The 27144-nt window shown below is 35.3% G+C and overlaps 1 protein-coding gene across 3 annotated transcripts in view; it reads right to left on the bottom strand.

Moving 5' to 3' along the window:
* The window catches only part of TANK (TRAF family member associated NFKB activator), a 104376-nt gene that overhangs the window by 21447 nt on the left and 55785 nt on the right, over positions 1 to 27144 (bottom strand). For 2 of the 3 annotated variants that reach the window (XM_028141109.2, XM_028141107.2), the window contains exons 3-4: positions 17892 to 18003; positions 16834 to 16952 (exon numbers count right to left, since the gene is read on the bottom strand). In XM_028141109.2, coding sequence (XP_027996910.2) covers positions 16834 to 16952; positions 17892 to 18003 — 231 coding nt within the window. The remainder of the gene's footprint in view (positions 1 to 16833; positions 16953 to 17891; positions 18004 to 27144) is intronic. The other variant, XM_028141110.2, reaches the window with a different exon arrangement.

Raw genomic sequence — 27144 nt, 5'->3', positions numbered from 1 at the left:
AGCCTGCCTGCTGGTTGAACTCCTGGTCAAGGGGACAATTTGCATATTAGCCTTTTATTATATAGGATATGCACTGAGTGGCCAGATTATTATGTGTTCAGAGATCATAATAATCTGGCCACTCAGTGTATATACCCCTGTATATAGATGTAGATATAATAGGATATCATACACATACACATATAAAGGAACATAAGGCTGAATATATCAACTTTAAAAAAGAAAGAAAGCTGTCATTTGAGACAACATGGATGAACCTGAAGGATATTATGCTATGAGAAATAAGCCAGGTACAGAAAGACAAATACTGCATGATCTTACTTGTATGTGGAATTTAAAAAGTTGAATTCATAGAAGTAGACAACAGAATAGTGGTTGCGAGGGTTTGTGGAATGGATGAACAGTTACATGTTGGTCGAAGAGGACAAAATTTCAGTTTCAGGGGATAAATAAGTTCTGAAGATCTAATATACAGCACAGCGACTATAGTTAATATTACTATTGTAATACTTGGATTTGTTAAGAGAATAAGTCTTAAATGTTTTCACCGCAATAAAAACGAAAGATAACTATGTGAAGTGACAAATATATTTGATTGATTGTAATAATCATTTCATAATGAATATATATAAAAACATCATGTACACTGTAAATATATACAATTTTTATTAATTATACCTACATAAAGCTGGAGGAAAAATGAAATATTTAAATCCAGAAACACATTTTTTCTAAGCAACTAGAGTTATGAAACTTCTGAAGATTTTCCTAAGCCCATTAATATGAAGTATCTTCTCTCATATGAAAGAAATCTAAATTGTAAAGGCTAATACTGAATATAGGTGGTAAGTTTTCAATGATACACATTTGAATACAGTGATGACTATCACTTTTATTCCAGTGTTCATATCAAAGATAGCTTTTAAACTTTAATTGAGATTCTTGCATGCAAAAGGAATATTTATTTTCCTGAGTGTAGCAAGTATTTGATTTTGTTTCTGGATGAGGCTTAACAGAATTATACTTTTATGCCGAAACCAGTTTGGCTCAGTGGATAGAGCATCGGTCTGTGGACTGAAAGGTCCCGGGTTCGATTCCGGTCAAGGGCATGTACATTAGTTGCGGGCACATCCCTGGTAGGGGGTGTGCAGGAGGCAGCTGGTCGATGTTTCTCTCTCATCGATGTTTCTAGCTCTCTATCCCTCTTCCTTCCTCTCTGTAAAAAATCAATAAAATATATTTAAAAAAACAAACAAACCAGAATTATACTTTTAAAACAAAAAAAGAACTATGCTCTTACTTGGAACAATGTAAACTAAGAAACTGAAAATAAGGATTCACTTATCACTTAGGTTTTTTAAACTAAGAATAAAATGTTAAAAGGAGAAACTGAGGTAGAATACAGAAAGGGGCAAAAGCAGGTTTACTGTTGTTCACATGGAAAATAATACAATTAATAAATAATACAAAAATAAACGGATTCATGTACTCACAACTGTAAACGTGCTTTTGCTTTACTCTATATATACTTACCAGTTTTAGATACCCCGAGACAAGGATGTTATGATTAAAGTCAAGCACTGAATATGGTGAATTAGTGAAAAAGTGAGAAAATGGATGAGACAGGGAAGGTATTAAAGTAGAAAATAGGAAAAAAAAAAGAGATTTGATAAGAATAAATATAGAAGCATGGTAAACAAAGTTTGAGGTCAAAAGTTTAATTAAAAAATGCAAAGAAATTGTATTTATAAGAATGTATGGCTATGTGAAATCTACGGTTCTTCCACCCTCGTTAACATTACTGAAAATCTAGCAAAGCAAGACACAAATCCTAGGAGCCTTGTCTGTTTTGCATGATGCAGTGTGCTAGGCAAATCCACTGCCAGTTTGGGAACAATTCCAGGGCAAAATGGGATCTACCCCAGAGTCCTGAAGGAAGTGGCAAGAAAATAAACAATACAAAAATAAAATTAAATACCCCAATTACTTCCAAATTCATTACAGGATTCTGGTTTAATGTAAACCCCCTCAAAAACTATCATTCAATCCTATATAATAAAGAGCTAATATGCTAATTATACCTAACATCAGAACGACCGTCCAGACAACTGTCCAGATGACCTTCCGGATGAAGCCGGGGCTGTGAGGGCCGGCCGTGGCTGCAATGGGCTGCAAGGGCCTGCTGAGGCAGCTGGGGCTGCGAGGGCCGAGCCCCTTGCACGAATTTCATGCATCGGGCCTCTAGTGTTCTAATGAAATATTCTTTTAAAAAACATTAACATCCTTTGCCAGTACTGCCATAATTACTATAATTTCAATTCTATGAAGTTAATTTGAAGCAGAGTGAGATTAATACTTTCCCACTATCTGTCTTTGAGTCATTCACTTTGTTATTAGGTTCCTTTTGCATATGTCTTATTTTCTCAATGGGAAGAAATATCTCATTGTGGGAATACCTTTTAGTGCAAAATAGAAAATAAATTAAATGACCAATGAAAAAAGTAAGGTTTCCCATAATTCTGTCATCCCTTTTCCAAACACTAGATTTAAAATGAACTAACAAGAAAAATAGAGACAGATTCATAAAGAACAGGCTGATAGATGCCAGGAGTTGGGGAGGGGTGAGAGGGAGATATTGGGTGGGAAGGTGAGGATGGAGGGACATGGACAAGTGTGGTGATTGTTGCCTGGGGAGGGGAAGGAGGGAGGCATGTGGAGGGTATAGGGGAATAAATGGTGATGGAAGGAGACATGACTTGGGGTGGTGAAAACACAATATGGTATATGGATAATGGGTTGTGGAACTGTGCACCCGAAACCTGTATAATTTTGTTAACCAGTGTCACCCCAATAAGTTCAATAAAAAGGAGAAAATAAACAAACTGATTTAGAAAAATCCTTTCCATTAACCATAAATTTCATTATAGCATTAACATGAACAAAAATATCTTCATGAAAATGAATATTATTTAAGCAATCTGCATGTATTATTTAACTTAATCCACATAATCTTGTGATTTAAGTACTTTAATTTGATTTTAAAGTTTGCTATAGTAAACAAGGCTTTGGAGTGGGTAAAATAATTTATCTACTGGTCCAGTAGCTGAAGTAGCTGCAATAGGAACCAAGGCTCTTAACTTCTTAGGTCAGTGATGGCGAACCTATGACACGCGTGTCAGCACACGCATAGCCATTTCTGATGACACGCGGCCGCATGCCGAGGATGAAACATTTGCTGCTCCTGAGGATGAAACATTGCGACTAGAGTCTTGGAGTTAGTTTTTTCCTTAAAGTGACACACTACCCGAGTTATGCTCAGTTTTTTGGCGAAGTTTGACACACCAAGCTCAAAAGGTTGCCCATCACTGTTTAGGCACAGGGCTTGGCTACTAGAGAAGTGAGTGGTACAGTTATCAGCATGGTGAGGTAGACACATTTGAATGGTAACATTTACACATTGAACTGATGTGGAATAATTTAAGATTCTAAAACCTGTCTGTCATACAACAAATATATTCCTTACTCAGGAGTGGTCCTAAGCCAAGTTTTGCTGTTAAATATTGCCTGAGGGAAAACAACTCTTTGGTATGGCCTTTTTTTGTGTGCTCAAGAATGTCCAAGTAGAAATTTACATCCAAAAACAACTTAAATAGATTTATCAAGTTCTGCCAAACCAGTTCACTTGCTGACAGGGACAATTTGGCAGTTATTTCTTAACCAAAATTTTATAGCCTAAGTATTTCTCAAACTTATTAAAAGTTAACCATTTGACAGCATGACAATGGAATATCTTATCCTCTCAAAATCTTAACTCCCTTCCTTGACTCCCTATCTCCAAATAGAAGAGTGGGCATATTTACAGTAGCTGATTTAAAATCCTTGTCTGATAATTTCAGTATCTGAATCATCTCATGGTTGGTATCTGTTCCCTTGAAAATTAGTCACATTATCTTGACTCTCCATATGTTGAATAATTTTGGACTGTACCCTGAACATTGTTAACATTATGCTGTGGAGACATTATGTTACATGATGCCAGCGGATGTTGATGTTTTTATTTTTGCAGGCAATTAAGTTGGTCAGCCTCAGACTTCAAAATGCCACTCCTTTGAAGAGCAATAGCTCATCTCTCAGTTCAGTCCTTTTACGTTTCAGGTTGCCCCCCACATCCCTGGGTTTGGGAGAGAGCCAAAGACTTGGGATGAGTTGAAACACAGAAACTTAGGTTTTCTTCTCTGGCTCTCTCCTCTCTGGGGGTCTTCCCTCCTTCTATGGTGACCATGGTTATTCTGGGCTCAGTTGGCTTCCTGCTTCTGCCAGCCAGAATAATTGTGGGCTTTCTATTGGAATTGCAGCCACTGCAACTGAGGCCACCCTTAGGACAAAACTACAGAAAACTGGGAATTTACTGAGCCATTACATTTGATTCCCTGCCAAAATGTGCAAAGTTCGGTCTCCGAAGTCCTCAGGTAGTTGCTTTTTGTATGTTGTCCAGAGTTATTACTGTTATTTATAGAGGTTTGTTTGTTACCAGTGTAATATTTAGGTTTTCTTCTGAACTTTTAGTATTTTCATTGGTCCTTCTTTCCAGGTCATAAATGTGTGCATCCTCTAAGGTTAAGACATGGGTATACGGTTTCCCTCATCATACACTTTTCTTATCATTCATTCTCACACCAAATGTATGGAGTATTCATCCCTAAAGTCTGTATCTTCAGGCTCACCCTTTCAATTCTCTTTTGATCCAATACAGTTTCACTTGTTCTGCTATCTACTGTGTTAACACATAATACAATCACCTTTTCCTCAAATCTGGTACACACCTCTAATCTTCATTTTCCTTTTTTAATGTAAGGCATCCTGCTTAGAATCAAAAAATCTTAAGGCAATGCCGAAACCGGTTTGGCTCAGTGGATAGAGCGTCGGCCTGTGGACTCAAGGGTCCCAGGTTCGATTCCAGTCAAGGGCATGTACCTTGGCTGCGGGCACATCCCCAGTAGGGGGTGTGCAAGAGGCAGCTGATCGATGTTTCTCTCTCATCGATGTTTCTGTCTATCCCTCTCTCTTCCTCTCTGTAAAAAATCAATAAAATATATTAAAAAAAAATCTTAAGGCAAGATAAAACCTTAAAGAAACTGAGGTTGGCTTTCTTAGAATAGTAAAATCCAAAATAAGACTGGGGGTGTGACAAAGGGTTACCAACTTTTTATTTTGTCAAGAAAGTAGTAAAAACAATTAACTACCAAGATCTACTATCTTCTTCTTGTCTAAAAAGGAATAGACATTTGTTTAAAAAGTAGGAGGAGTTTTTAGATTCAGCTTTAGAAAAATGTTATCACTTCATCCACAGGACAAGATGAGAAGCAAGAGCTAGGGATAGAAATGGGGATCTGGGGTTCCAGCATGGGAAAAGAGGCGGCGGTGATAATGTTTAATCAGCAGAGGCAAGAAGGAAAGCAAGATGTACTGTGGCCATTTGGCCATCTAGCAAGAGTACATTCCAGGTAATACTTTCAGGGAATATGAACAAGTCAGTGACCCCCTGCAGCATTATTTGGATGAAATGTACAGTAAAACATGATGCCCTTAATGTTAAATAGTGGAGAGCAATTAGGAGTAAAAATATGTGTGTGTAAACCCATCCAATATGGAATTATCTAGGTGAAAACTTAATTGAAACATAAAAATCATGCCCTTATTGATAAACAAAATGGGAGAAAGAAAACAGGATATCCATCTTGGAATTATTTGATTTTTCAAAAGGGACTTATCAAGGAAGGAAAAATAATCACAGGTTAATGATATGTAGAATGCCTGGAATATATTTTGCAGTTTAGTTTTATTAGAATTATAGGATATATCTACGTGTATATCTTAGAGCAAAATATCAAGTGTACAGAAAGATACATTTTGGCAAAAAAAAAAAAGAAAAATCAGGGAAAAAGTCAGCTTTCATAACATAGCAAGACCAATTAAACAAGCAACACAGAAGTTCAGAGAGCATAACAAATCAGGTGCAAATAAAAATTTAGTGAGCTTACCCTTCCACTCCCCTGCCAAATTCTAGTAATATTTTAGAGGGGAATACAAATCCAATAAGAAGTTGTTAAATACAATAATGGGAAAAGTGCTATCTAGAGATTCTGTGGTTAAAGGAACCTAATTGATTTTCTTACTATTGATTTTAGATCCTATAATACATCATGTGCCTTTAAAAACAACCACCGAGTCCATATTACGCAGCATTTCAAAAGTCTAGGGTTTTGTGGAACACCTCTGGAAATGCATCAGGTACCACACTCTTTTAACAGATTAGAGTCAAAATCAGAGCTTTCTCTAGATTTAATGTAGTAGGTATAGCTAAATAACCAGGGTCATGATTTAAAGCAGAGATGGGGAACCTGTTTTTGCCAAGGGCCATCTGGATATTTATAACATTATTTGCGGGCCATACAGAATTATCAACTTAAAAATTAGCCTGCCATATTTGGTCCAACATTTAACGAATTCACCCCTAATGCCTTGGCAGGGCCAGACCAAATGATTTTGCGCAGACGTTCCCCGCCCAATTTATTTATCCAAAAAATGTGAGAAGGACTGATGAGCAAGCAATAATGTAAGAAGGACTGATGACCTCCATGGATAAAGAAGAGTTCCTGAGGGAATGCTAGAGTATTCTTAGAGCATGACATATTTCCTGTAGATGAAAAGCAAGTAGCTTAGTGAGAAAAGGACAACATAATTTCTCTAACAGGAAATTATAATCTGGTAAAACCAGTGGTTCTCAAAATATGGTCTAGAATCTTTGGGGAAGGGTGGGGTGGGTCTTGAGATCAGTTCAAGAGATCCACTGTTGAAGAGAAAATCTGCATGAGTCCTGAGTGTCCCTGCACATTTTTGCTGCACATGGCAAGAATACAAGATCAGGGACATTTCTCAGGGTTGTATTTGTTTTTTTGTTTTGTTTTTTTAAAAAATATATTTTTATTGATTTCAGAGAGGAAGGGAGAGGGAGAGAGATAGGAACATCAATGATAAGAGAAAAACATTGATTGGCTGTCTCCTGCACACCCCCTCACTGGGGATCGAGCCCACAACCCAGGCATGTACCCGCGATTGTAATTGAACCCAGGTCCTTTAGTCCGAAGGCCAACGCTCTATCCACTGAGCCAAACAAGCTAGGGCTCAGGGTTGCATTTGTAAAGGAAAAGCCTGAAGGATGAAGTATGTTTCCTCTTGGATAATGAACAGGCTACTTTACTGCTTGTTATAAAATGGCGAGTTTCCCAAGCTCAATGTCCCTCTCCTTTAATGTTCTAGCATCCATGTGTTCTAGCATCCATTCTAGTCTACCAGGTCACCCTCAGGCAAGACCAATCTATGTAATAATAGAGGAATAGGCAAATTGTCCAGGATGCCATCACAGTAACAGTAACGACCAGCAGGCTGCCTGGGCGACCAGGCCAGCACGGGGGTTAGTGAGGGACGACCAAACGACTCAATAGCAGGCTGCGTGGGGCGACCAAGCCAGCAGGGGGGACAGTTGGGGGCGACCAGGCCGGCAGGCAGAGGCAGTTAGGGGTGATCAGGCTGGCAGGAGGGGCAGTTAGGGGCAATCAGGCTGGCTGGCAGGTGAGCAGTTAGGAGCCAGTGGTTCCGGGTTGTGAGAGGGATGTCTGACTGCCGGTTTAGGCCCAATCCGGGGATTGGGCCTAAACCAGCAGTCGGACATCTCCCGAGGGGGTCCCAGATTGGAGAGGGTACAGGCTGGGCTGAGGTTCCCCTGCCCTCCCGTGCACGAATTTCGTGCACTGGGCCTCTAGTGCAAATATAAAATGCTCTTGCAGGTTGCTGTGCTATGAGTAATAGACATTTTCCTCTGATCCAGGAGTCTTGTGTCTTCTTCCAGCATCCATGAAGCAGTAACTGACTTATTAGCTTGTCATTGAGTAAAACCAAATCTAGACCCTGAAACCCATGGGTCAACTACTGTCACAATACCATTAGATGTTACTTGCCCCCCCCCCTTTTTTTTTTACTGTGTTGGCATTTATACTGATGATGCAAAAGTGATGGTGAAATCGCTGGTGCCAAGGCCATGGTACCAAATTGTAGTTTTGTATGTATTTTTCACTATCATACTCTCAGTTAAAAAAGAAAAAAAGCCAGTTTCACCTAATAATGTCCTTGATGAGCCTATAAAGATTTCTTGAATTTTATTCCCCAGTTAACCTCTTTTTAATATTGTATGACAAAATTGGATATATACACAAGGGCCTCTGTTTCACAGTGAAGCACAAGGGTTGTCTTGGGGAAAGCACCTAGTGTAATTTTTATATCACAAAATGAACTAGTCACTTTTTTTTTTAATGGAATGCCATTTTTACGTGAAAGAATGACAGATAGGCAAGCTATGGTTAGGCAGACATTTTCTAAAAAGCAAATGAAGTTAGACTCTGACTTAAAAAGAAACCAAACACAACTGAAAAGATTTGCTGTCCATAAAAAATTTAAGTTTTCATGTGAAAATTAAAATTATGGATAACTTATACCCATTACAATAAGCTTGACAACTGCCCAATATTTAAAAGACTTTTCTGAAAAGATCAGTGATAATGTTAAATGTGATTTTTAAATATATCCTACAATAAATCAATATTTGGAAGATTTACATAGTTCAGTGAACCAGTATTTTCCAAATGACTAAATTCATGATGCTACAAAATCATGTATAGGTAAAAGATACATTCAAAGTACAAGATAAGCCACAGGTTTTTAACATAGCAGTAAAGTTCATTAGTTTCGGCTGTTACACTACTGTTAACACTTAAGAAACTACTATTTATCAAGTTTTGGAGCTGTATGAAAGAAGAATACCTAACAATTCTACAAGGGTTATTAAAATACTCTTCCCTTTCCCAACTACATATCTGTGTGAGGCTAAAATTTCTTCATATAATTTAACAAAAAAAGACACACCAAAAAACCCCTCCTCAAAACACAAAATATTACAACAGATCAAAGCTGAAGCATTTCATAACAATGAAAACCAAATATTTTAAAATTTGAGGACTTTTTAGGATGAAAGATTATGACATATTAATAAGAGAAACCAGATTGTTTTGAGGGCTAGTCCTAACCTACTGAGGTTGAGAACAGCCTTTTATGCCTTGGTCAAGAGAAATCTGGGCTGAATAAAATATACAAGCTCTTTTTTGTGGGCTCTGGAATAGAGTAGAAAAAAAAGAAAAGAAAAATGGGATATGTGAGAAAGGGAATAATTGGGGGAATTAAGGGGAGAAAAGCCATACTAAAGATAATCAAATCTGCTTAGAAACCCAGGAAGAGATTTAAAAAACTGATATGCCACTTCTCATTTTCTTCTCCCCTCAAAAACCCTGAAATGATGTATTGAATTAAAAAAACCAAAAACCCAGAACAGGAACGGGTTAGAATGAATTAATAATTGATATCTGGAAACAAAATTTCTGCAGAAGAAAGTATTAAAATGCTTTGGATATCAGTATTTTTTTCTTCTTATTGTGACATATTTATTATGACACTTTGGAAAAAAACTTCGAACTTTAAGCAATGAACTGTTTGAAGATAATTATTTTTCCTTCTAATTATTCTACCAGAGAGTCTACAAACAAAGACTAGTCTCCAAAGAGGAGTACTATAGAAGTGTTATATACAAAAAGAAGGTATATTCGATCCAGTATCTAGAAATACAACAGGGGGAACAGGACATTTGCTCTGACTGAGACGGCAAAGTGTCCCCTCCACCACCCACACACATACAGACACACACACAGGTTTTCTCCAACTTTCTATAAGCCCCAGCCTAGATTAACATGTGCCAACGTATAGTGGGCACAGCACCATTTCTACTGAATAAAAAGATGATGAAAAGAAAGAATCAAATATTAAAGAAATATAGGAACTTTTTTTTTTTTTACAAAGTTGAGTAATGAACATAAGCAATCAAATTTATTTCAAGTTCCTTTCTTATAAAATGTACTGTGTTTAAATGATGTAAACCAGATCTGAGTTTCTCACAGAAACCACTTAGTAATTATATATCTTGACTAATGGTCTGATTTCCAACCTTTGTTCAAATGACGAAAAATAAATTTATCATAAACCTATATTGGTATTCTATTTTAAAACTTTCACAATGTATATAAAACCAGGTACCTTATATAGCAACTTAACAAATAAATATAATTTGAGAGACTTGCAATAGAGAAAGGAGTGTTGAGAAAAGCTATGGGGCCCTAAAATTCAGACGGAGATCACTAAATGAGAGCTGCTACTAAGTCAAGAGTACATGAAATACCAACAGTTCAAGGATGGGGATGCCATCCAAAACCTAGACTTGTGAGGCTAGTATTTTATAAGCCACAGAGGCCACAAAGCAGAACAGAGTTCGAGTTCATACACTGTTTGCTGAAACTGTCACACATAACTTAAGTAACGCATCACAGACAAATGCCTCTCACTGAAGGACTAATACAAAAAAGTAGGGAGCACCGTCTCCTCTGAAGCCCTGATTATGTCACTTAAAAAAGTTATATTAATGAAATTGCTCTTTCAAAATCCTCTGTTTTGGCTTCCAGTCAAGATGATGCTCTCTAAAGTAGCCTGGAATAATTTTGGTTCTTGTCTGGAAATAACTTTTTTTCCATTAAAATCTTGTAGACAATTTAAGTTTACATATCTATGCACACCTGACCAAGATATAAACAAGTAATAATTTATTTTCTTTTCCCTACTTGAAATGTTGAACCCCTGCTCAAGCCTACCTTCAGCTCACTGAAAATTTTAATTTTAAAAATAACGTCCTTTGTTTTATCTGTACTATAAAGTTATAATTAGTATTTAATTTCGTCATACAATTAGGACTTCACATTGTATAAAATGCTTGTTAATTGCTTTAGGTCTCTAAATCTGTTTCTCCAATCAATTTGTAGCTCCTTAAAGGGGATGCATCATCTCTTACTCCTTTTTATTTTTGTATTCCTGTCATTGACTAGCAAGAGTAGGCAAATAGGAAGGGTTCAATAAATACTTCTTGTATAAGTGACGGCAGGTGCATTTTTTTTTTTTTTTGCATTACTATGATCTTTTATTTGTTGGCAGGTGAATTTTTACACATTAGTTTTCTTCAAACGTTAAAGTGTCTATATTATTTGCAATTGCAGGTACAGCACATTTTCTTATGTTATAGTCAGCACTGAAGGCAACTCTACAGCTACCTTCACTGTTGTAGTACTCTAAACCTACAAAATCTTTCCTCAAAGCTACCACATGCTTGCTGATCTAATCATATTGAGAGCCACATTAGAAATTTGCCTACTTTCTTACTGGTAACTTAAAGTAACAATTACATTCTTCATATTTTAAAAGTTTTGCTTAAAGCATATAACTCAGATAAAGAAGGACATATATAAAGAATAAATTAGAAATATGTATAGAAAAATCAGAAATGAAACAATATCAGCTCTTTGGACACATGAACACATAATCTCTATTTAACAGTAAAAAGTTCAAATAAACTCATTCTGTATTTACTTCGTGTCTTGGGTCCTAGAAGCTGAAAAAATCTTTACAATGTTTTATAATCTCTACTTGAGTTATTAAAACAAGATTTTAAGTCAGAGGGCAGGGACAATATCTCTTTTTTCTTCTAGTGGCCGACAGTGTCAGGTACACAGCAGTTGAGAATTACTGAATAAATGAGTAAAGAAAATTGACCAGATCACCAAATTCTTTTATGTATTCTATATTACTGCTCTCTACATATTTTATTGTATTCAAACACATTAGACTTTTGTATAATTGCCACAAAAATAAAAAATGGGGCCAAAAGATGAGGGCGAACAGTTTTGTCAAGCCTTAGGCACCCAGTATAGTATTTAGTTTGACAAATGAAGTGATTCCCAGAAGCAGTATTATAAAAACACTTTATTTTTAAAAAAATATTTTAATTGATTTTTTAGAGAGAGAGAGAGGAAAGGAGAGGGAGAGAAGATAAAAACATTGATGGGATGCCTCCTGCACAACCCCTACTGGGGATTGAACCCGCAACCTGGGCATATGTCCTGACCAGGAATTGAACCAGCAACCAACCTTTTGGTGCATGGGATGATGCTCAATCCACTGAGCCATGCCGGCTGGGTAAAAATAACTTATTTCTAAGATCATACAAATGACCCAGTATGGTACAATTCTAGTTTTAAAAAAGCAAATTAAACAATGCCCAATGTATATTTATATTAAATACAAAATGTTATTTAGATAATAACTGCTATCATGACGTATGTTACCACCTCTGACAATGGTGTCCTACAAATAAGAGATAATAGTTTTTGGCAGAAAAAAAAAAGTTTTTGCCAGAATAAGTATATGTATTTTAGTATTATTTGATTTTCTCTATATAAATATTTTTAACTTTTAAAACTGGTTATAAATATAATTAATAATAACATGTAACAGTTTCTTCTCTAAAGCACTGTTCAGCTATTCTCCTCTGGAAAGGTTATTTCATATTAGAATTTTTGAAATTGTTAAGATGATAAACTATGATATTTCTTTCCTGAGATTAATAATGATAGGATTCAGGAAGTTGAATTCATTATTAAATTCTGCCAACTTCCTTTACCTTTCATTAATATTTATCATATGGTAAATTAAGTACTAGTCTCCCTCCACTCCACTGTGGCCTGGTGACTCAGTTCATTGGAGCATTGTACCACACACCAAAAGGTTGTGGGTTCGATCCCTGGTCTGGGCACATACAAGAGGCAACCAATTGATGTTTCTCTCTCATATTAGTTTCTCTCTCTCTCTCTAAAAAAAATCAATAAAAACATATCCTTGGGTGAGGATTAAAAAAAAATACTAGTCCCCCAACACACCTTTGATCTTTGGTACTCTCTTCTATACCACAATCTACAATCCCGATGATGCTTTAAAAATATATCTATCTTCCTTTCAAGGGGTGGAACTTATTTCCTTCCCTCTGGAGCACTTAGTGACTTATTTCTAATGAACAGAATAAAGTGGAAGGGAAGGTTATGTGATTTTAGAGACCAGATCATAGAAAACACTGTGGCTTTTTCCTTGTTCTCTTTCTCTTGGATCTCTTACTTTCTTACTTAGAGGAAGTTAGCTGCCAGGTTGTGAATAGAGATCCACATGCGAGGTCTCCTAACAACAGTCACATGAGTGAGCCACCTGAAAGTAGATCCTCCAACCATAGTCAAGCCTTCAGATAACTAAGCCTTTGCCCACATCCTGACTTCGATCATATGAGATCTGGAATCAGAACCACCCAGCTAAGTCTCCAAATTTCTGACCCATAGAAACTGAGATAATAAGTATTTGCTGTTTTAAGCTGTTAAGTTTTGGGTTAAATCTGGGGTATTTTCTATAACATATGATATGATATATAATACAATGTCCTCTTTCCAAAATCAGATCTTAACAAGAAAGACTGTGCAAACTGCCATGGTATACAAGAGTTGAAAGGTTTTTTATTAAACTGAATACTTCTCTAATGTTTTTAAACTGCAAGCACCCAATGATACATGCTCTGTTGTCTTGATTATATACCTTCTTAGGAGTTAAAAAAATTATTACATGCTGTTGGTATAGGATTCATATGAACAGAAAGTAAACTATAAATTTTGTGCTTTCAAATAAAATTTTCTTTTAAAGGGCCTCTTTCCCCCTCAACATATCCCTCTTTCCTCTAGTCTCATTTTCCAAGGTGACAATAGTTGCCATTTGCCATAATGTCCATGGGTCTTTCTCCCTCTCAAATATTCTAACCAAATCCTAAACAAAATAATCTGAAGAAAACAAATCCTCAAGCCACCCACCAAACAGGCGGAGGAAAGGACTGTGGGTGGTTAGTAGGAGCTTCCTTCTGTTACTAGTTCAATGACTATATAGCCAGCTCTCAATATTTAATAAATCCAACTTATTCATTCTTTTAGAATGTATTTCCTCTTCTCTTTTAATCCCTTATATATCTAGTATGCATTAGTACTTTGGTTCTAGATATATAAAGGAAGATGAGAAAGCTAAAATATTAGACAGTTGGTTTTTATTTTTACTAAATAGTTACAGTAAAGATTGAATAGATGAGATATTGAAGGTATTAAATATGTGGTATCACATAAATCTTTCCCCTTTCAGCAACGATAATTAAGAGAACTCACTAAATTTTGATTTATTTCTTACCTGAAGCTTAATGTTGTTTCCTCTTATTGTCTGTCCACAAATAAAGTTACAATTGATGCAATTTCAGTAATTCTTTGGAAATAAGCTACCTCTGACATGATTTCTGTTATTTATGGTTAATTCCAGCATAGGGGTGTGTGTGTGTGTGTGTGTGTGTGTGTGTTGTGTGTGTGTGTATTATAGATAAAAACATCTTACAAAGTTAAAACAAATGTAATTTAAAAAATTCTGAAGAAGGTTCCCTTTGAACACTTATTGACTGAAAACTAAATCTAAAACTTTCATAAATAATGACCAATTTAAAATAAACTAACATATTTTAGAGTCTTTCACATCATCCCTTATGTTTTAATCAAGACTGCTATTTAAAAAAAATACCTTTTACATAATTTGAACTAGAGATATTTTACTATCTTCAAAGAAATATAATATCTGAAATAAAAATAAGAATTCTGATTAAAAAATAATGGTAAATAATGAAATTTAGAAGTCTTTGAAATAGGAAAAGGATTGTAAATATTATTCACTTAAGCACTAAATTTATGTCAGCATTTATAATTCAGTGACTTATAATGTACTATAATAAACCAAATCATAAAATTGTATCCTAAAAGTCAGAATCATTGTTTCTAAATTTTGTCTCTTACAAAAGAAACCTAAACGAATGCTAGTGCCATTGTTTCTTGTGTTTTTCAGCATCTTTAGATAAATGGAAATTGAAGTGAAGGTAAAGAGAGCTGAATGATTCAAATAAAAAAATGATTCTGAATTAAAAAATATGAACTGGGAGATACTATAGGGAACTTCTCATTCTAAAATTTTTATTTATAGAAAATTATTAAAATCAGATTTCTCGCCGAAACCGGTTTGGCTCAGTGGATAGAGCGTTGGCCTGTGGACTGAAGGGTCCCCGGGTTCTATCCTGGTCAAGGGCATGTACCTTGGTTGTGGGCACATTCCCAGTAGGAGGTGTGCAGGAGGCAGCTGATCAATGTTTCTCTCTCATTGATGTTTCTAACTCTCTATCCCTCTCCCTTCCTCTCTGTAAAAAATCAATAAAATATATTTAAAAAAATCAGATTTCTCAGATTTGATGTTAAATAAAAACAAGATAGTCTCAGTTATGGGATCAGTAAAAGAATAACCCTGTCATACAAAGCTAAAATCTACATAATTAAAAGGAAAGAAAGATAGTGCTCTTGACTTAATTGATATTGTGAATATTAAGTGTCCTCATTTGTTAGAAGATCCCATTTTATTCAAAAGCTGTCTCATCCCACTAAAACCCAACTCACCTCATTTAAAGAATTCCTTTTTAAACATAAAATTTCAATGATTCAGGAAATGCATGGATAATAATATACATCTATATATCCACTACCTTGACTTAACAAGTGTTAACATTCTGTCATGTTTGCTTCAGATCTTTTTCTTTGTTAATATATTTTTTATTGATTTCAGACAGAAAGGGAGAGAGACATAGAAACATCAATGATGAGACAGAATCATTGATCGTCTGCCTTCTGCACACTCCCCACTGGGGATTGAGCCCGCAACCCAGGCATGTGCCCTTACTGGGAATCGAACCGTGACCTCCTGGTTCGGTTCATAGGTCGATGCTCAACCACTGAGCCACGCGAGCCAGGTGAGATATTTCTTTAAAAAAAAAAAGTTATACATACAATTGAAGCTTCCTTATTGTCTTTCCAGAGTCACACTCTCTTTTCTCATGGACTGTAGAGGTGGTCATTTTTTTAAAGAAGATGTGTACCCTCCTTATACTTTTACTACCTATTTGTGTTTTTAAAAACAATTATAATAACGTTTTATATGTTTAAAAATTTACATAAATTATTCCTGCTTTGTCATTTTGTAGTTTCCATTTTTATTCAACATTTTTTTGAAATCTAGGCATATTAATATATAAATTAAGTTTATTTTACATTTTCTAAAGTGTTTTATTGTAAAGATGTACCATTCTGCTATTGATGGATGATTAGGTTTTTTTCTAACCAACACAGCATGCACATACTGTACCTATCTCCTTGCAGATAAATATTCTTTCCTATTCTGCTTCAATGAAGACTTTTGCTTAAGCTGATGAGGTAGCTTTTTTTTCCTTCTTTTTAACTGAAGCACAGGCAATTGATAACAAACAAACAAACCCAGAATGCTATTCTTTAATCCAGAATCATCAGTGTCTATTTACCTTTGCATAATTTTTTATTTCTTTCTTAAATGCCTGAAAAGAGAATACCAGGAAATATGAAACCTAAGCCTTTTTTTACTTGGAAATGGTACTTCTATTTAGGATCATGTTAAGTCATTTATTTGTATATACAGAACTTCTGTTTAGAATTCAGTGATGAATCTACCTCAGGAAAATAAAATGAAGAAGATACGTTATGTATCAGCATTTGAATGCTGCTTTTTGCAGAAGCAATGTTATGGTTGAAAAGAATCTTGCCAATATTCTCCCCTGTTCCTGACCACCCAAGTTATGATAGAATACTGACTAATTCAGGAAGGCTGTGCAACCTGATTTCTCATTTCTTTAGGGAATAAGCCAGCAGCGCAGTCTACCTTTGATTCTTTTTCTCTTGGTATTCCTGATTTTACTTTATCAAGTGGTTGATCAAGGGTCAAATTATTCTTCCTTGCTTCACTGTCTTCAAGCAGGGGCATACAGCCATAACTGTTATCTGTAAAACAAAACCCTCTTGGACATAAGTAGGAAATTCTTATTTTTGGTAGTACCTGAAAACGTAAACAGAATACAAATCCAAACCCCTAATTTTAAAGAGTAGAGACTTTGACAATTTAGATTTGCTGATTTCGATTTTGGCATATTTTATTTATATTTGTTGTTTTTTTTTCATTTCCACTAAACATACAAAATCCTTACTCTACTTAATGGTGTGAAAAATATGTAGAATTTATATAAGTTGTATTTTCAGGTATGCATTTCTTGTTTAAGATACTCATTTGTATAACTATTTCATGCATATTATAGGAAAATTAGAAAATGCTGACATGCCAAAAATAAAATAAAAGCTGCTGATAATTTTTATTACCTGAGAGTTATTCCTGGTTTATATTTTAGCAGATTTTCCTATATATATATAAATTCACATGATAATTTTTTGTGGCATAAATAAAATATTTATTTTTGTATCCTGTTTTGCTCATTTTGCTACATATCTTAAGTACAAGTCATGTTAATAAGCTGATCTATTATCATCACTTTTCTTGGCTACATAGCTGTTCCTTATATGGATGACTGTAATTTAACTGTTGGACATTTCTTTATTTCTAGTTTTTCATTATTAGAAATGCTATCATGAGCATCCTTACATACAGATTTTTAAGTACTTGAACAAGTATTTTCTTATAATATATTCTTAGACCTTAAAAAGCTTTTGCTACTAATTGGCAAATTATCTTCTAGGAAGTTTTATCAACTTAGAGTTCCACCATATAGAACACAAAAATGTCCATTTCTCCATTGACTGAAAGTGTTAATTTCTTAAATAAACATATGTAAATTAGAGAAACAATGGAGAAACAAAATAGAAAAACGCAACTTCCACCTTTTTCTAGAATTGGTTCAAGAAACACATAAAAAATTAGCATGAACATACCTTGACTGGAATTCACAAGAAGTAACTGTGATTTTAGCTTGTCAATAATAGTTTGTTGAAGTGACAGCTGTTCTTGTTGCTCACGTATTCTCTGCTCATAGTTTTCAGTCTGCTGACATTAAAAACCAGTTAGCCTGATATTTACTGACAGATATATACATATATTTACTGTCTAGTAATAATTATATATAGATATGAGTTGCCCATATTGCTATTTCCCAGGTATTGAGTATTTATTTATGAGCTAAAAATTGGCTCCAGCAATTTACTTATATTCATTACAAATGTCTGTGATTTGAAACACTTCACAATTTAAAAAATAATCTTAAAGAAAATTTCAATTAAGAGTTCAACAGATGGTTTCTAGCCCTTCAGTTAGGATAAAAATTATAATTTAGAATTTTATCCTAATGATAACAAAGAAAGGCATGAATAATAAAATGATGTCATATTGAAGTTTTCTATAAAATACCCCACTAACTTAAAAAAGGTAAGATTTTATGTCTTTTAAATAATCACACTTTTGAATTTATTTTTAGGGGACAAAATAAAAAGAAAGTGGGTATAACTAAAACATTATGAAAACTAAAGGGACACATAAAAATTACAAAATCCCACTGATCACAAATGTCCTTTCTAAAAGTTTTAAGAACTCCAGAACACAGCTAATTTTTAGTGGTTATCTTAAATACCTCAATTTCCCTTGTATTTTTAATCTATCCCTTTTGCTATTATAATGGCTCTGAGAATTAAGCAGTGAAAGAAGAAACAATTTGCAGATTCAGATACTGTAAACCTTCAAAGCAAATTTGAAGATGTTGCATAACCATCACCAAATTAGTACAAAGTCTTAAATATATATCACCAAAAATTAATAGAGAATTTTTTACCAATTTCTATCACCAGAGGAACAAATAAATGACTAAATTGTAAATTCCTTGAAATGTGAGATGGGGTCCTAATAATCTCATAATGTCCCTTCAATAGATATTAAATATTTGATTTTGAGCTGATTTTTAACCAAAGTTCAAAATCAGTAAAGCTCTATTGTTTTCAGACACTAATAAGTTTAAAGTTCCTTATAAATTACCCAGTTATTCCTAGATTCCCAAAATAAGTTAGCTTAAGAAATTATGCCAAAACCGGTTTGGCTCAGTGGATAGAGCATCAGCCTGCAGACTGAAAGGTCCCAGGTTCGATTCCGGTCAAGGGCATGTACCTTGGTTGCGGGCACATCCCCAGTGGGGGGTGTGTAGGAGGCAGCTGATCAATGTTTCTCTCTCATCGATGTTTCTAACTCTCTATCCCTCTTCCTTCCTCTCTGTGAAAAATCAATAAAATATATTTTTAAAAAAAAGAAAGAAATTAAAGCAAAAAACAACATTTTTCCAAGGTAAAATTCTATAATACACTTTAAACATAACTGACAGAGCTGACAAATAAACCAAGTGATGTGCATGCTGCCTGAGTGTAGTCTTATATAAACTGATACTTCCATAGAGCTCTGCAAGGTAACGTATACATAGGACGTATTCAGTACATACTTATTGAAAAAAAAATTAAGGAAATAACCCAAGTTTAAAAAATCCAAGTAAATGTCATTATAAATAGAAGAACCAGTCTTGTGAGTCCATGTAGACCATATATCCTATGAGGATCTGAACTGAACCACAGATACCAAAATTCAGTCTAAAGCCAGGCTTCCTAGGACAGGATACCTTATTCCTACACTAGAGGTCCAGTGCACTGATTCGTGCACTGGTGGGGTCCCTCGGCCTGGCGGCCTGGCCTGCAGGGATCGGGCAGAAACTGGCTCTCTGATATCCCGCAAGGGGTCCTAGATTGCGAGAGGGCACAGACCAGGCCGAGGGACCCCACCGGTGCACGATCGGGACCGGGGAGGGACTGCAGGAGGGCTCCAGGGTGTGTCCGGCCCATCTCGCCCAGTCCTGATCAGCAGGACCCCAGCAGCAAGCTAACCTACCAGTTGGAGTGTCTTCCCCCTGGTGGTCAGTGCGCATCATAGAGACTGGTCGACTAGTTGACTGGTCGGACACTTAGCATATTAGGCGTTTATTATATAGGATAAATTTATGTTCAAGGCTCTAGAAAGAGTGAGTAGGTCAAGTGAAAGAAGGATTCAAACACCTGCAGCAAATTCTGTAATACCTTAAATTTACCTGGGCTACACACAGCCACCAAGGATGATGAATTGGAGAACAAGTTGATGTTAGTCTTCTCTATTTCTGTGTATTTAGAACTTTCTTCGAAGAACTCAAAGCTCGTCATAAACATTGACCAACAATTACCCATTCTTTTATTATATTTTGATAGGTATGTACATTCTATCCAGACATTAAATAACCAGTACAAAAACTTAGCAAGTTAGAGACAGGCCCAACCCATTCTCTATTATATATATTCCTCATCTTAATGAAAAACCAAATGACCTGTATTTTTCTTTGGAACCAACTCAGAAAGCCTCTGCCAGGTAATTTTCATCTTCTAGTCTCTGGCTTAAAAACATACTTTAGTACATCTGAACATAACATATTATAATAAATTAATAATGTTGAAAATGGATTCATTAGCTTAGATTAATTAACAGATCAACAACTACTTCAAAATGAAGTTTTGAATTATTTCTTAAGCTACTTAATAAAGTACTTTATTTAGTCCTGATATCTCCACAGTATAGCAGAATGTCTGGCACATATTGAGATGCTCAGTAAACATTACTTGAACAAATAAACGACTTAAGTAGTTAAAGAAGTATCAGAGAAATAGATATGCTTTCACAAGTGACCTCAAGGAAAGGACAACAGGCACTGCTTATATTTCCGTAAGGGAAACAGGAACAATGGAGACAAGGTCAGCAGGTGAATAAGACAAAAGGAAGTTAAGTTTGAGAAAATGGATGCAAATGACAGGCAATGTCTGAAGATTTTTCTTTTAAAAAAAGGGGAAGCTTATGCCATCAGAAAAATACCCTACTAATTTGAGAAGAGAAAATACACAATATTCAGAAAATAGTAAAACACACACACACACACACACACACACACACACACACACACACAAACACACACACACACAAATGGACCATAAGGCTGTGAGAGGGAAAGTCGAGAGAATATTATGTCAAATTGCAAAATAATCAATAGAATTCAGTTTATTTGCTATGTTTGGAAACTAAAAGAAACAAAAGTGTTTTTTTTAAATTAAATGCTTTTGTGCAATGAACAGATCTGAATGAAATTATAACCTGAAAAGTCCTTTTAAAAGGTCAGATAATTATTGCACTGTCACAGTATTTAAAAAGAAAACCAATTAGAGCAAGTGCATTCCAGCACTACCAAAGACCCCATAAAACAGAAAAATCACTAACAACCGCATTGAAAATGTACAACAGCAATGTCTTGTCAACACTTCTGTACAGAGCACAGACATGACAGCTAAAACAGACAGAAGAGAAGATGCTTTTGACAGCCAGTGTGTGTGAATGATTCTTTGAGTCAGATGGCAGCAACAAGTTACCAACTAAGAGATCTGCATGACAACTAACCATCCATCTGTATCAAACACCATCTGGCCAAGATGACTCTGGCTTCTGTGTATTTGACACTCCTTCCAATTCTAAAGACTAGCAAAACAAGTGGTCTACCAGCATCTAAAGAGGCAAAACAGGTTCTTAGGTACTTGTATTAAAATGCACTTTTTATTCTTTCTTAGTGTTCAAAAGCAAAAGTTAAAACAACGGTGATCACATATAGTACATATCTTAAATTTATTAAAAATGGCTGGCCATACATACTCTCAACTATCAAATCAAAAGCTTACCTTAAGAAATGTCCCTTTATCTAGGCAAAATTTGAATCTATCTTCAAAACTATGGCAGCATATTTTCCATAATTTTGGACATATAGCTGCATAAGTTTTTATGAGTTTCATAAATATTAAAATAGTTTTATAAAATAAATTTTTTCTATTGCTGACACTGAAAATTCTCATTTTTCATATTTCCCAAAGCACTTATCCCTAGATGAAGAAAAAAATCTAGTGTCCTTACGTCATCTATACTGTAAATAGATCAAACATAAGTTATCTCTCCTTGAACATAATCTCTTCTCATCCTCAAGAATCTCAACATTCTGAAAAATACCACTGTTTTCCTCCAAGTATTAAAAAAAAGGAATTTAACAAATGTTGAATTAATTTAAAAAATAGTCTCAATGTAAAAAACCTTTTAAACTGTACCAAAATTAACAAAGAGAACAAAAGCTTTATTGAAGGATTTGCCTGGCTACCACAAATGCTTTCAATAGGGAGCTCCAGAGTTCATGAAGGAAGGTAATTAAATATTAATTATCCCAATACATAGCACTTTAGACACAAACTAATTGTCATATCTTGACACTTTGGTAAACTAAACATCAACTTCAAATTTAAGTAAAAGGAAAAAAAAAGAGATTGTATAGGATTAATAACTCAGGATCCTGATTTACACAGCTCATTCTTCACCCACTCTCTACTATATTCTCTTATAACTAGGCAGAAGTCCTGCCCTCACCAATACCAAGATTTATCTAGGCTGGAGCTACAATTTAACAAATCCGATTATTAGGTGACGATGTTGCCATCAATTTCACAGCATGTCAAATGATAAAGACAAACTATTTTTATTTTATAATTCTGTGTTTTGGTCCTGGTTAATTTACTTAGTCTTTTTGAGCCTTGGTTTCTTTCTCTTTGGAATTGAAAATAATATTTACCTGAAGCGATGAAAGAGAGTGCATGTATAAGATATCCGACATATAATAAGCTCCTTGTAAACATTAATTCCTTTCCTTTAATAATGAGTAAGGTATCTACATAACATCTATTACCATAGCCTGTAGTTCACACATCTTTTAACTAAAGCTCTGATTACCAGTGAACACTGGCAATTTGTCACCAGACTTACCACACAACCACCCCATGCTCTAAGCGAGTTTTTTCAGTCTTTCTTCTAGATCATTGTAACCTATAACTTAGAAGTTTCTTTTTGAGAAATCAGAGTGGTATCTCTGTTGACTAAAAAACATTCTGTCAAGCAAAAACAACAAAAACTTTGGTTGTTCAAAGCTTCCAAAGAAAGTTCATAAAGCCTATAAAAATAGGCTAAGATGATTAAGGAATAATTAATGGCTGTTAATAATACAAAAATAGCATGTTTATTGAAAAAAATGCAAACAACAAAATGTCCATCACCACCACCACAACAAAAAGCCAGATATGTACAAAGTAAAAAGTGGCAGCCTCTTCCTTTTATTTGCTTTCCATTCCTCCTCAGAGGTAATTACTACTGACACTTTGGTCTGTACCCTTTCAGAACTTTTGTGTACATGTATATATATCTCACTTTTTAAAAAATACGAATTATTCTGTAATCAAATTTTTCAACAACACATTATCCTCATATGATCATTTCGCTGAATACTTACTATGCACCAAAATCAGAGTTGTATTTCTTTATATCTCATTTATTCCTTATACTAACCTTCTGAGGAGGTTACAGATGAGAAAACTGAGGCATAAAGAGGTATAAAATAACATGCCCAAAGTTTCTAAGTAGGTAGTAGAGATGGGATTTGAATCTAGGTTTGCCTGACCACAAAGTCCAAGCCCCTAAATAACCATCATGGCATATCATGTGAGTATACCGGTATCTAGCTCTACTGAGGTCCTCTGTTTGCTATATACTTTCCCCTTAGACCAGTGGTTCTCAACCTTTTTAATGCCGTGGCCCTTTAATACAGTTCCTCATGTTGTGGTGACCCCCAACCATAAAATTATTTTCGTTGCTACTTCATAACTGCAATTTTGCTACTGTTATGAATCGTAATGTAAATATCTGTGTTTTCCGATGGTCTTAGGCGACCCTGCTAGCGGTTCTCCACCTGTCTAGACCCACACAGGTTGAGAACCGCTGCTGTAGAGCCTAAGACCACCGGAAAACACAGATATTTACATTACGATTCATAACAGTAGCAAAATTAATAGTTATAAAGTAGCAACGAAAATAATTTTATGGTTGGGGGTCACCACAACATGAGGAACTGTATTAAAGGGCCGCAGCATTAAAAAGGTTGAGAACCACTGCCTTAGACGATCTCATCCCAGTGGCCGGTTATATGCAAGACTCAAATTTCTCCTTCTAGTCCAGACTTCTCCTCTGACCATCAGATCTATGTGGCCAAGTGCTACTGGAAAAGCATTTCAAATTTTACTTATTCAAAATTAATGATTACCCTCCCCTCTAACCACCTTACTGCTCCCCAACTCCGCCCTGCTGCCTGCAAAATTAGGTCCTTTGCTAGTATTCCTTCTTTCAGTACTGGCACCACTGTCTATCCAGAAAGTATAACTATACCTGACATCTATACTTGTTCTATAGCCAATCCATTACTGTCAATTTTAATCTTAAATATTTCTCCAATCTATTCCCTTTTTCACCTTCAATGTAGCCATTACAACTTTAATAAACTACTACAAATAAACTACTTAAGTCTATCAGTCAATACATTCTCTTCACACTAGTTACTGTGTTCTTTGCAAAATGCAAATCTAACCATAATACCCAACCTCCCCCTCCCATCCCCAAATCTTAAATGGTTTCCTATTGCTCTTAGAATAAAGAACCAAAAGTTCTCAATATGGCCTCTAAGACTCTACATAGTCTTGCCCCTGGCTCTTCTCACTGCACTATTTCCCTTATATTTTCAGTTCTTTCAGGCCAATGGGTCTTTATAACACAGGTCCTTATACCTAGAAAGCACCACCCTCCTAAACCCAGCCCTTTCAAAAATCACTTCGTAAAGATTGTCTTCTCGGACCTCTTAGATTAGGTGAAGCAGACATTCTAATAGCAGTTTACCTTTCTTCCTGATACCTATCAGACTTTGAAACTTTACATTTCTGAGATTGTTTGACTAGTCTCTGCTTTGCTAGATTGTGCCACCGTTGTACAACGCAGGGAGCATGTCTGCTTATCATTGCAGACCCAATACTTAGAGCAGTTCCTATTATATTGAGTAAGGTCTCAAAATAGTTTTGAATAAATATCAGAATTTTAATTTTTCTAATTATTAATGGATTTTCTTGAACCTAGCATAACTGTCTAAAAGTTTTGACAGGGCATATTTCTGGAAATAAAAATGTGGAACAAAGGATACATTTTAAATTCTGATAGGTGCAAATGAGTCTATGGCAAAGTACTAACAGTGCAATAGAAGAAGTAAGGCTTTGATTAGAAACAGCCAGAAGCACCCTTAGTCTAATACCAGTAACTTCAGTAGAAAAAACAGAGTGAACTGCTCTGTTCCCACCAATACTTTACACAGAGAAATATGTTTTTTGGGAACACAGAAAGGAAAAAAGGGTGTTAAACAATGAGATAATTTACATCTTAAGTAAAAGTAAAGGTATTAAAAAAAATAAAATAGTACCTATAAAAAGGCATTTTACGCTTTCATGCAATCCTTTTAAAACATGTTTTACAAACTTTTAGAGGCAACATAAGCCTTCCAGCCAAGTTAACGTTTCAGATGGGCCCAGACCAGCTCTAGAGAAAAATAATCTGACAAGACAGTCCTTACGACTTTACATTTATTGTCAGAAAAACGGTTTGGATCTGTAATTTATGATAAAAAGAGCACAGTCAAATTTAGTCTTATTTGAGGTCTTTACCTGACTCACTGGTTAGTATCCTTCACATTTCTTATCAGTACAAAGAAAAAGCAATTTATAGCACAGCACCTTAACTATCTTAGAATTAAGATTTCTTTCTTTCTATAAGACGTTGATTTTTCTCTTTTAATCAAGAATTGGGCAGGAAGAGACAGATTTTATTCATATTTTTCTTCTTAACAAGGAGAGTTTTTTTTTCTGATTGCATAGTACAAAGGATCCTGGGACAAGCAGATCAGTTATAGAAAGTTTTCTGTAACGTAATCATATGTGAATATGGTAATCTGACTTTTAAATGGCAGTTTTAAAATTTTCAGATGTTTTTATTACGTTATTACTGATTCTTCTCTTAGAAAGATCGTTAAAGAATAGAAGGCACTTAAATCTTTATTAAATATATTTGTTGTCTTCCATAGAAGAGTGGCAGAAATGGACAAGCAAGTGGGTAACTTAACAAAACTTACTACATATTTAATTCCATATTATGGAATCCTGTGATATCTGAAATTCTCCCAGCAAATTTAGCTTAGTCAGCCATAAGATGTGGCAAAACTGCTAATTATTTCCCCATATACATTCTCATTTTTAGTAATATAAACTATTATCTCGGTATATGGTCATCCAGCTAGGGAATATATTCACCAGCCTTCCCCACTACCAGGTGTGACCACATAACTAAGTGCTGACTAACAGCATGTGAACAGAAGTAACCTGTACAAATTCTGGACCATCTCTTTCTTTCTCACCCCCTGACCCCCAAACACACTGGCAGGGAAGTAGTAACAAATAGAGCAGCCACTGTGATTCCAGAGACACAAACCACATTTTAAGGATTCTCAAGCTGCCTTACCAGCCCTGGTTACTCACCTCTGGACTGTTATGTGAGCAAGAAATAAACTTTTTAAATTTCTTTATTGATTAAGGTGTTATATATGTGTCCTTATTCCCCCATTGCCCCCCCTCCAACCTGCTCATGTCCTCACCCACCCTGGTGTCTGTGTCCATTGGTTAGGCTTATATGCATGCATACAAGTTTTTTGGTTGATCTCTCCCTCTTACTCCCACCCTCCCCTACCTTTCCTTGGTTTGACAGTCTGATTGATGCTTCTCTGTCTCTGGATCTGTTTTTTGTTCATCAGTTTATGTTGTTCATTATATTCCACAAATGAGTTAGATCATGTGATATTTATCTTTCTCTGACTGACTTATTTCACTTAGCATAATGCTCTCCAGGTCCATCCATGCTATTGCAAATGGTAGCAATTCTTTCCTTTTTACAGCAGCGTAGTATTCCATTGTGTAGATGTACCAAATTTCTATATTATTTAGCCACAATATTTCTTGGTCTTTCCATAACAACAGCTTATCCTCTACAATAACTAATTCAGAGGCCAAGCCAACTCTATCACTGCCCTATGTAATAGTCTCTTCTCTTATTCTGTAAGTGTATTAGAGTTGTCTATGTCAGGGGCTATTGTGATTTAAACATTCCTCTATTTTGTAAGTCAGAAGACCTCTTAGTGCA

This window comes from Eptesicus fuscus, chromosome 11 (genome assembly GCF_027574615.1).
Source record: "Eptesicus fuscus isolate TK198812 chromosome 11, DD_ASM_mEF_20220401, whole genome shotgun sequence".
Lineage (NCBI taxonomy): Eukaryota > Metazoa > Chordata > Mammalia > Chiroptera > Vespertilionidae > Eptesicus > Eptesicus fuscus.
This window is presented reverse-complemented; position numbering and strand designations above follow the sequence as displayed.